General features: G+C 44.8%; 1 protein-coding gene across 2 annotated transcripts; it reads left to right on the forward strand.

The window, feature by feature from the left end:
• The first annotated feature begins 1,002 nt into the window (after positions 1–1,002).
• hlfb (HLF transcription factor, PAR bZIP family member b) lies at positions 1,003–8,700 on the forward strand. 2 transcript variants are annotated; one of them, XM_047032538.1, is made up of 4 exons: positions 1,003–1,467; positions 2,218–2,565; positions 5,595–5,809; positions 6,584–8,700. In XM_047032538.1, exons 1-4 carry the CDS (start codon positions 1,362–1,364, stop codon positions 6,800–6,802), a joined length of 888 nt encoding a protein of 295 aa, XP_046888494.1. In that variant the 5' UTR covers positions 1,003–1,361; the 3' UTR covers positions 6,803–8,700. The 2 variants fall into 2 exon arrangements, with proteins under 2 accessions (XP_046888494.1, XP_046888495.1); XM_047032539.1 differs by having other exon boundaries at positions 6,587–8,700.
• Positions 8,701–11,742: the final 3,042 nt, after the last annotated feature.

Here is an 11,742-nt window from a genome sequence, read left to right on the forward strand (position 1 = left end):
CTGGTGCAGGACACAGATATACCGCTGTAGTATTGTCTCACAGTCGTACCACTGACCACCAGTATTAAACAAATACAAAAAATGATAATTGTCTGAATTTAAAAGCATTAAGTACACCATACAATAAAAGCATTAAAATGTGTATAACAGCTATCAATGCTTTGGCCTTCAGCCACAAACTCCATTTTGCCAAGATGAGCTCTTGAGCACTTACAGGGCTTAACCAGCTTATTTTGAGCAAGGGGGCACAAGAGGTACTTTATCTCCTTTTATGATTGAGATGTTTTTCTTCCTGGCCAGAGCACATGAGGTTCAATGTGACAACTCCAGAAGCTGGGGGAGAGGGAGCGTGCAGAATTTCACGGTCCGCAATTGGATAAAAGTAGGTCAACCCGACCCACTCACGTGACCAACCAGCGTTTTGTGCGCTGAAAGCGCCCTATAGCTCGCTTGGCCGCCGTGACACGGCAGTTAAGCAAAGCTTTAACGCGCGCAGCAGAACGTGAACCATATTATGAGAAGGCTGAGTTGTTTTATTGGTGTGCTAAAATCAAATACATTCAACGGTGATTTAAAGGCAAGCTATGAGATTGTTTGACGATTAAGTGAATAATCTGATGCATATTACTTTTTAATCATAGGTAATGGGTAAGCTTTTAACAGACACACCTTTTTACTACACTGCACGTCCTTGGGGCCTTAGCCATACATCTGCTGCATTTCAACTTCATTCCATGCCTGGTTCTGGAGATAATTAAGCCACAAACAATGTACACACAGACACACATGACTATACAAAGACAGATAGATTGCTGGAAATTTTGTTAGATATTGGAAAAGCAGTACTCAACAATGCAGATTTAACATAAGACCATTTCTAACGAAATTATGTTGACTTCAATCTCATAAATTCTCTGTCTGTGTGTCTGTCTGTCTGTCTGTCTGTCTCACGCACACGCACACACACACACACACACACACACACACACACACACACACACACACACACACACACACACACACATACAGTAGGCTACACACAAGCGTGCACACAGTGTGTTGACCTGCCTCTCAAGGTTTGACGTCACAAACCTCCGTTCTCACACATGGACTCGGTGAACCGGGCTCTCTGTCTTCTGCAGTACTAGTTTAGAATCACCAGTGGCACTGAAGCCAGCTTTGCACGCTATCAGAAGACAGTGGTATAGACGAAACTTTACAGCTGCGCTCGACATTTTTGCTAATAATTTAGTTTCCACTGTTTCTACTTGTGTGCAATAAATATTTGTTTATCATATCAATCGAACGGTTCAAAGCTGCAGGTTTGGTGACTTTTGACGGTCGAAGACTTGACAGAGAAAATGTCCAGACAGCTCCCGGGAAATCCAAGTTTTCTGCCTTCGTCGACCCAAGGCGTTCTCAAGTCTCTGCTAGAAAACCCGATGAAGCTGCCGCTTCAGAATGAAGGTAAATAAAATAAATGCTGGTTGTCTTTGCGCACATATTGAGCTAGAATACATTTGTATCCTACTTTTATTATGTTACATTCACATTATTGACCACCTTGACTTGCTTAAATCCACGGATGTGATCAACTGAGAGACAGTCTTCATATATTTTACTGAGACAAGGCTGATTTGAAAGAATTGTAAACAATGCAGGCGCGCTCAGTTTGCGAGGGTGCCTCTAAAATTGATCAGATCAGGACTTCTTCCCACTCTCTCCCCTACTCTCCAATCTCTTCCTTCCCTCCAGTCAAGTTTGCAGAAAAAAGTTATGAATATTTCAGTTGAACCTCTCCATATTACTAGTAGTTGGGCTTATGTATTCTAGATAACCTACAGCCAGTTAAGATGTGAGTCTGTGAATATCTTTTGATTGATGGTAGTTCAACATTTCAACATTGACTTTAAGACTGTTAAGTTGGAACAATGCATTTATCCATGGGCCTTGATAGTAAATGTGGGTTTAAAGAATAACAATATAATAGTGTTATAACCATATAACTATAACAAAGTCATATTATGGAGACAGGCACAGATTTGTTTAAAGTCCAGAGCCAACTTTAAGCCAATAACACATAACATCATAGTCACATCATACTCCATGAAATAACTAGTGCATGTCTAACCAGCAGCCATATGTGCTGAATGTGAGAAGTGATGTGCAGTTTGTTACTGTTGTGTGACACAGTCCTTCTCCTGCTTGGTGCTACAGGGTTTGGGAAAGAGAGGGAGAAGGAGAAAAGTCTGGAGGAGGAAAGGAACGCCCCGCAGTCTGCCTTCCTGGGTCCTACTCTTTGGGACAAGACGCTTCCCTATGATGGAGACAACTTCCAGTTGGAGTACATGGACCTGGAGGAGTTCCTGTCAGAGAACGGCATCCCTTCCAGTCCCGCCCACCACCACCACCAGCAGCAGCATCAGTCACAGGCCCAACACCAGACGCCAATAATGGCCCAAGCCCCGGCCACCTCGGTGATGGACCTTAGCAACCGGGCAACTACGTCGTCCGTACATACAAGCATGGTTCCCCAAAACTGCCTAAGTGGCTCCGCAACTGCAGGTAACACAAACACACACACACACACCATAGACACGCACACATAAGCATTCAAATTGCGTCTGAACAGTGCTCTAGTCTGGTGTTGGCTGAGAGTTCACCCTTAGATTGCAATGCTAATGAGCTGGCTGCTGAACTGTGTAGATTGAGGAATAGGTCTGAAATATAACACCACGACACATGTTATGAAGGTGTGTGGTTGTGTGTGTGTGTGTGGGTGGGGTGGTTGCATGTGTGTGTGTGTGAGAGTGAGAGTGAAGTAGAGGCCTGCTCTTGAATGTGCTTCTGCATTAGGTCTGACCTCAGGTCAGCCTGTGCTCTAGCTCTGCCCTCAGAGGAGTGACCAGCCCTCACCGGCCCCTCTGTCAACACAGGCTTGGTGACCCTGCCGAGGCTCTGCATTCACTGGAAGAATCACTGTAATCCCGAGGAGGATATTATGGGATGTCTGTGTTTGTATTTCATTATCCGCGGAACGCTCGATAAACCCGTCCCTCCCTCCTCGTTCCTCTGGGCAACACCTCAAAGAGAGGGAACACGTAGTTGAACCAAGACAATACTGTTCAAGGTTCTAGGAAAACATCAAATTCCAATCAAATTTCAATATCGAAACAGAACATTCTGAACATTCTAGACATGAACACATGTGAAGCAGAACTTAATAGATGTTCTAGTGGGAAGTGGCACATTCCAAATATCCACCAACCACATTCACAATGGACATTTTTTGTTCTGAAAAAACATGTCAAAAACGACACGTAATACTGTATACAAAGAATTATATGAGCAATATGATGCACTTGCCCATACTAAACACATTTGTGTAGAGATTTTCTGTCTAGAAGATCAAGATCTTGAGGTTGTAGATATTATACATATGCTACCCAAGATGAAAGATATTTGATGATATGCAGGGAGTTATAGAACATGGTGTATCAATCAGTTGTGTTGTTAGACCTGTTGTGTTATCACAGTTTCACTGGTCACAAACCATGTTTTGTGTCATTATGACACAAAGGGGGTGACCGGATAGGAGGATAGTAGTGGTGACCAAGTGTGTTTATATGTGGAAGAAAAGTGTGTGTGTTTTGCTTTGGAGTTTCAATCCACTGAGCAGCTTTTCTCTCTCCAGTCTCTCCCTTCACCACCTGCTACCTTAGGAAACATGCCCTGCAAGTCCAGCACATTGACTATACCCCTGAGGAACATGAATACAGTCTGATCTAGTTACACACACAGATACACTCACGCCCGCATGCTCAGCATACACTGCAGCCAGTCTTGCGTGTGTCTCACAAGGACATCAGCATGGGTCATGTTTGGGGCCAGCTGACCTGCTGCCCAGCTGACCTGCTGCCCACTGTCCTGCACACCTGCCCCAGCTAAACTGATCCTCTGTTCTGACTCTCTTCTCTCCATCTCGCTAGCACTCAGCGCTCTCTTACCTTAGCCTTATACTTCTCCTTTTCTCTCATTTCCTCTCACTTTCCCCTTTCCTCTCCTGAAAAACAGGAGTGCACTCACACACACACACACACACACACACTTCCATCTCCCTATTTGTTAATCACCCACACAGTTTCTCTCTAATGTAGCCATGTGATCATTGCTGTTGTAATGTTGCTGATTGACTGAGTGCGGATGCCAGACAGGCTGCTTCTCCAGTCACGCACTCTGTTTTCTGTCTTCTGAACAGCAGGGGTCTCACATGTTTCCTGATAAAGAGACAATGAGTCAAAATGATGAAAGTGTGTTTTCATTTTCGGTGCGTGTCCTCTGAATAGATGAGCTGCTGTGCTGTTAAAGAAGCAGCGTGGGTGGATCACTAGCACAGTCAGACGGACGTGTTGGAAATGGCGTGGGATTGTTGTCACCATGGCACCGTTGCTATAGAAGCAGGATGTCCTAAAGCAGTGGTGCATCGTCAAGGGTTTTGGACCAGGGCCATTCCTAGCAGCTGCTCACTATCTTTCAAATGCCAACAGTACCTGTTGATGGGGCCAGGGGTACGGTTAGTGTCCGAGAGGTTAGGGTTAGAGAGGGTTAGGGTTACAGAGCGAGAGAGAAAGGGACGGATGGGAGAGGGCCAGAGATGAAGAGAGGCATGTTGAGAGAGTGAGAGAGAGGGGGGAAGAGAGGGATGGGGAGAGAAACAAAGAGAAATGGAAGGATGGGAGAGATTGACAGACATGAAGAAAGGAATGGGAAGAGAAGGATGGGGGAAGGAGAATGGAGAAAGAGAAATAGACGGATGAGGAGAGAGAGGGTGAAAGGTGGAGATAAGCTGAAACAATATATGGGAAAATAAACTGATTATGATTGGGAGGTTGAAGAGATGGAAAGACCAAAAGAAATAGGAGTAATGAAGTGAAATGATTAGTGAATTGATTGAGGTGAATTTCAGGTTGGTTTGGGTAGGACCTCCAGTAGGGCAACATTTCGGGTTCTCATTAATATGAGATATGGTGGTTCTACTCTGTCTGAGATCCCTGTGGTTCTCAATTAACTTACTTGAAGGTGGAGACTGTCAGTGTAGAATTGATAGTCAGTGTGTAATCACTAAAGGCTAAAGGCTGGCAGTGTGCACCTGCGAAAGTAGGAACACTTAAGATATCCATCTTAAATAATGGATTTAGTTGGAAAATTGACTGCAAGAAGTTATTAGCTCTACCTTTGCTGCTCCCTGGTGGAGTAAATAAGTCACTGCACACACTGTCCTCATTACATTTAGCAGATACTCTTATCCAGAGCGATTTACAGTAAGTACAGGGACATATCCCCAAGGAAAGTAGGGTGAAGTGCCTTGCCCAAGGACACAATGTAATTTGGCATGGACGGGAATCGATTCAGCAACCATCTGATTACTAACCCAATTCCTTAACCTCTCAGCCACCTGACTCCATCCTCACTACCATCAATGACAATTACTTTAATACTCAACTTCCATACTTTAACACTGTCTCAATTCAGACACTTCAAAATGTGTTTGTTTTATTATAATTACTAATGACCCATTCTTCTCCGTCTTCCAGCCATGTCCTCAGCCAGGAACACCCCCAGCCCCATTGACCCCGAGTCCATCGAGGTTGCTACGGGATACGAGCCTGACCCTGCGGACCTTGCACTGTCCAGTGTTCCCGGCCAGGAGATGTTTGACCCGAGGAAACGCAAGTTCTCTGCCGAGGAGCTGAAGCCCCAGCCCATGATCAAGAAGGCCCGCAAGATCTTCATGCCAAACGACATGAAGGTAATTTGGAACTGGTTAAACAAAGTTAGATGTGTGTGTTTGCGTGTGTGTATGTGCATGTACATGTGTGTGAGGAGCAGATTTGTATTTTTTTTTACAGTGTTTTTTAAATGTGTTTATTTCTATGGCTCAAACTCATAGCCAATTGGCTGGAAACTGATGTCGCAGACAATCTAAAGACAGACAGACAAGGACACACACATACACAGAGTTATAGGCTTCTAGAAAACGACCTGTCTTGTCATTGCCTATTCACACAAAACACCTGTCAGCTATTTCAACTATGGAAAGAAATTATGACACCGTGTAGGTATTGTGCTCCAGTCGTGTGGAAGGAACACTTGACTAAAGCTTTAAACATCACTCAGACAGACACCAGAGATTACAGTAGTGTCTGTTCTCTATGGGATATGAAATGGCATCCATAGCACTTCTTTACAGAGAAGAGAGAACCGCTTGGTTGTTGGATAACCACTAAGGAGAAGAAAAACACTAAGGACCTATAAAAAAATGTATTCAACCTCAAATAAACGTTGTCACAGTTTGGCTCTCAGTCATGCTGGAGAAATTACACAAATTATATAATTATAGGCACCCTTTAGCGAACTGTGCTTGAACTACGTACGTGACAAACTCTGTTGAACTCATTTGTATTATGCTCAATGTATACGTGGTCTGATGTTTAGTGACCGTTTCTTAACGGGTAACCCTAACAGTTAAAACCAAAAAACATTTCCCTGTTTAACTTGGGGCCTCCTCTCTTTCTCTCTTGAGCAGGATGACAAGTATTGGGTTCGGCGCAGAAAGAACAACGTGGCAGCCAAGCGGTCACGTGATGCGCGGCGCCTGAAGGAGAACCAGATCGCCATCCGGGCCGGTTTCTTGGAGAAGGAGAACTCGGCCCTCCGACAGGAAGTGGCAGAACTGAGGAAAGAGCTGGGACGCACCAGGAACATCCTGCACAAGTACCAGGCCCAGCTTGGACCCCTGTAGGACACACACACACACACTGACACAGAATGGCTCACTCCCACATCTCATTGGTGGCCCTTTAGCCAACACTGTACTAGCCCTTTTCATTCTTGAGTGTGGAACACACCTTGTTATCCACCACAGAACTGCTCCGTACCCAGAGACTATGTTCATAGACACAGCTGTACCTCACAGCAGCCATTGTTTCCCTTAGAACTGTGTTTGATTCTTTGACTCCTATTGGTCAGCATCTTCTGTTATTGTCCTATCAAAGAATACCAGGAAGTCTGTCACCCGAATGTCACCCTAATGTCACGCGATGCCAGGGTTATTGACAGTGTTACGAAGGTATAACGAAGGCTGTTTCAATTTCAAGTTGAATTAGTTACAGTGCTAAACCGAAACGTCAAGAGTGCTACGCAATAATTTGCAGACATGTGTGAAGTGGCCCTGGGAGCCCTGCGATCCTGCTGTCTGCATGGGGGACACTGGACTGGGCTGTCAGGAGGGCTCAACACACAGCTGTCGTCTCCATGAGGGATCCAGCCTCACAGTTGGGTCTCCTAGCTGTCTCAGTGTTAATGTGATTCCACACCAGCCCTGCTTCAGTATGTCGTGACCATACACCCATGTTAACAATGGTAACTACTAGGATTTGTACGTATTATTATTGCAACATTTGTGTAATTATTACTTCATTCATTTCTGTACGTATAATCTGGCATGTTTCGATATATTTTTTATTGTGTTCCGACACCCAAACTTTTAAAATAATCCTCATGCGGTAGTTATGTGTACGGTTTCTCATGCATGACTTGCTTGTGTAGCACCGTGGTGCGTCTGCCCCCCTGAGATGAATGTAACAGGTATCAGGGCCAGTCTGCACAGTAACTGCTGCCTGGGAAAAGAACACACCAAGGAGCGTGTAAGGACACCACCAGAGTGGCAGTTCATGTTGATTCCCTGGGTGCCGGGTGAGGGTGAGGTGACATCTCATCCTTCCTTCAGCGCTCTCTGTGGAGACAGCAGGAGGTGGAGGAGGGTGGGCTGAATGTAAATGGAGAAATGGAGACATTACATTAATGTGTTTCAGGGCCTGATCATCTTCAGACGTGCTCTTGTTCACCCCCCCCCCCCCCCCCCACCCCCCGCTCCAAGGGCAACCAGCACCAGTACCATTCACCCCCCCTCCCCCCTCGCATCATGGAGGAAAATAACTTATCACTTTATATCTCTTGACTAAAGACCAAAATATTACAGTATACAAAGGTTATATTGATATATAGATATATATAGTAAAGGTTTTAATGTTTATACAAAGCTATTTTTGTTTGTACAGTATTCTTTCCTACCTAGATGTTTCCTGTGTATTCTCTGTATTCTGAACCTTTTCCCAGGTGGCGCGGCCCTCATGTCTGGGTTTTGCATGGGCATTACAAGAGACCTGGTCTCACATGGTCTCCAGACAACATGAAGCCAAACACAACCAAAGGGGATTCAGTCCCAGCCCCCACCATCCCCCCCCCCCATGTCTGCTAAAATGTCTCCAAGATGAGATGTTGTGGCTGGTTTCTGCTGACAGGGGGAGTTTTTACATAGTTCTGTATTTCCTGCTGGGCTGTTGAGGTAGTTTCAGGGTTGTGCAGCATCAGATGCTGTGCTCTGGGAGGCCAGCACTGTCCACACGCTTCTCTGGATATGTTTATGACTTGCTTTGGAATAGAGGAATGTATTATCCCCAACTTCAACACTCATTTTTCCTTCAGTTGTAACTTATGAGCGATTTTTCTACCTGTCCTTAGATGTTTAGTCCATCTGAGCTCTTCTCTACAGGACTGACATGTTGGTATTTGTGTTCTCTGATGTTTTCCTGGTCTTTGATTGTCTTTCATGATCAAAATAAAATATGTCAAATCAAATGGCCTGTCATGTTATCTCTTTTGGTACATTGTGTGTGAGTGGGTTTACTTATAGAAACTTTGAATACAAAGTTGCACATATAATATAGATGAAATGTGTTATGTGTTAATATATTATGAAAAAACTTTCCTAACATAAACTGTGAAAGCAATTTTTTTTAAATTATTCATTGTTGAATCATCAAATGTATCTTTGATTCCCACATATTAGTGCAACACATGCTGCATCACATTTCTGACTGGTCATTAAGAAAATCCCTTCACCTCTGATCATGGTCATTGGGAGACTCACTCCAATTATAATTGTAGGTCTTCACTGTAGTCACTCCAACTCTGTAAATGTTATCAAAGAACATATAAAACAAAGTATTAGAAACATTACACATTCTACTTGTGATAGTACATGTGAGACACTTACAAGAAAGTCGGACAACACTTCAGCTCTCAGTGAGGTTACATTCTGATCACAGGAAAGTCATCTCCACTTTGATTGGTTATTGGAATAGTCATACCAACATTCGTCACAAGAGGGCATACAGTCCCCATAAGTGAAGTAAAACAGTCAGACAACAATGTTTACATTTATAATTGTACACCGGAGTTTAGTACTAATACAGATCAATACTTTATTGACTGTTCCTGTTCTTTACTGCACATGAAGATAGGTAGGACTGTTCTGCAGCCAACCAGGTAAAAAGGAATGTTAAAATTCTGTTGGTTGTGTTGCCACATAGGTCTGATGAGGTTATATGGAGTACAGTTTGTTGGGTTCAGAGGCCCACAGTTGTGGTCAGCTTGGGGTGTTTTGTGTTAGTCTAGTGTGTGAAGTGTTATATAAAAGCCATTTGTGAATGCAGAGAAGGAAGCAGATTGGGCTTGATTTTTAATCCAGGTCCATCAGACGGCAGCTTTGAAAAGGCTGTCTGTCACACGCACACACATAAAGGTCTTGTGTTTTCTTTTTGAGCAGTTCCAGGAAACAAGGCTTTAAAAAAAAAAAATATGTACAAGGGTCATACAAAAGATTGTGGAACCTATATACAATACATGTCAAATGTTATAGAATAGAGTTATTTTCGTCCTAGAAGAACCTCCTATTACCTCACTCCCTGAAAATCTCCGAACCATGTTTTAGTTCCTGGTAGAACCTAATTTGGTTCAATATTTTCGTCACCATCCTGGGTAATTAAATAAATGTACCTAGACTGTGTGAGGGTTGTCCTGTGGAACCCTTGAAGCAGCTTGTGTTCTCAGCCTGCAGGCTGGAGGCTGGAGGCTGGAGGCTGGAGGCTGGAGGCTGGAGGCTGGAGGCTGGAGGCTGGAGGCTGGAGGCTGGAGGCTGGAGGCTGGACGCTGGAGGCTGGAGGCTGGCAGAGGCTGGAGGCTGGAGGCTGGAGGCTGGCGGCTGGCAGAGGCTGGAGGCTGGAGGCTGGAGGCTGGAGGCTGGAGGCTGGAGGCTGGAGGCTGGAGGCTGGAGGCTGGAGGCTGGAGGCTGGAGGCTGGCAGAGGCTGGAGGCTGGAGGCTGGCAGAGGCTGGAGGCTGGAGGCTGGAGGCTGGCAGAGGCTGGAGACTGGAGGCTGGAGGCTGGAGGCTGGCAGAGGCTGGAGGCTGGAGGCTGGAGGCTGGAGGCTGGAGGCTGGAGGCTGGCAGAGGCTGAGGCTGAGGCTGGAGGCTGGAGGCTGGAGGCTGGCTGAGCCTCTTTGTCAACACGTGGCTCTCAGGAGAACCTGGGTCTTACTCTGCCTGCGGGTACTCCACCTCCTCTGTCTGTACTCTGAGTGTTCTCTCTACTCTCTAGAATCTAGATTTGGTGGGTTCCTTGATTGGACAGGTTGTTCTACACATTGGGTGACACTCTCTATGAGCATGTCTGCTCCAGGACCAGCCTGCTCTCAGAGCGTCACATGAATCTCTTTTCCCATAAAGCCAGATGCATGGTTATCTCAAGCTGCCTCAGGGACCCTGAAGGGTTTCTGTGTACCCAGTCTCTCTGTCTCGGGGTGGTGTGCCATGCAGAACCCCCCAGGCTGATAGACAGATGGACTTATTACAGCGTCCATGTCAAACCAGAGCGGGACAACACGCTGTCTCTCTACCAGTTACCATTTACATAACTTTAGAGCCAGCGTCAGCAGCAGGATGCATAGTACAACCCCATGATACACTGTGGCACTAGTTTATAATCCCCCAAACATGAAATATATGGAAATATCTGTGCTATTCATATCGCAAAAGGGTCTGCAGTGTTGGTCATTGGTTGGGCGCTGAGCTGGCCCATGTTTTTATGTAAGAGGATTAGGGCATGGACTCAGAGGCACGATTCTCCACAGATGAGAGCCATCTCCAGAAAAGACAGTGTTCTCCAGAGACGCTGGTGGCAGGGAGACTGTAGCACTCTGAAAAAAAGGATTCTTTGATTCTTTGAAAAATCATGCGAGAACTATTTTTGGTTAGATCCTTTTATTTAGTGGGACCAAGACGGGTTCTTAAATGTTTTAGGGATACCCTACACAGGGACCACAGGAGAGGTCTTCTCCTTAGATGGACTGTACAGAGGCACCTTTTCAAGATCTTAGAATCAGAAGGCTGCTTGGTATAGCTATTGAGATTGTATCAAAGTTTCCACATCACGTCAATAACACATCATAAATTATAATATTTCACACCTGTGGAAGGAATTATATGTATGAATCATATTCATGTCAGGATTATTTTATTTTATGAAAACTTCTAATTCTAATGTTGCACAACAATATTTGACATTCCATCCTTAGAGTTCTGATGTTCCATGAACAGTGAAAGACCTTTAATCACAGTTGATTAGGACATTCCCCTAACTGGAGTGTGAGAGACAAACTTCAACTCTACCACCCTCACATTCATAACACATCTGGAGCTGGAAATGGAAGAATCGTATCATCAATTGACCATCAATCTACAGTAGTGTCTTTCTCCAGTGACAGTGAATGGGATTGTGGGTAATGTACTTCTTTAATTATATCTGTTCCTTGTTCACCTTACGTGAAGAACGCCCAAGTCCA

The sequence above is a fragment of the Hypomesus transpacificus genome, chromosome 13 (genome assembly GCF_021917145.1).
Source record: "Hypomesus transpacificus isolate Combined female chromosome 13, fHypTra1, whole genome shotgun sequence".
NCBI lineage: Eukaryota > Metazoa > Chordata > Actinopteri > Osmeriformes > Osmeridae > Hypomesus > Hypomesus transpacificus.

Coding starts and splice junctions, on each gene's coding strand:
- hlfb (XM_047032538.1), top strand. CDS start 1,362: ATGTCCAGACAGCTCCCGGGAAATCCAAGTTTTCTGCCTTCGTCGACC. Junction 1,468..2,217: donor GCTGCCGCTTCAGAATGAAG/GTAAATAAAATA, acceptor TTGGTGCTACAG/GGTTTGGGAAAGAGAGGGAG. Junction 2,566..5,594: donor AAGTGGCTCCGCAACTGCAG/GTAACACAAACA, acceptor TCCGTCTTCCAG/CCATGTCCTCAGCCAGGAAC.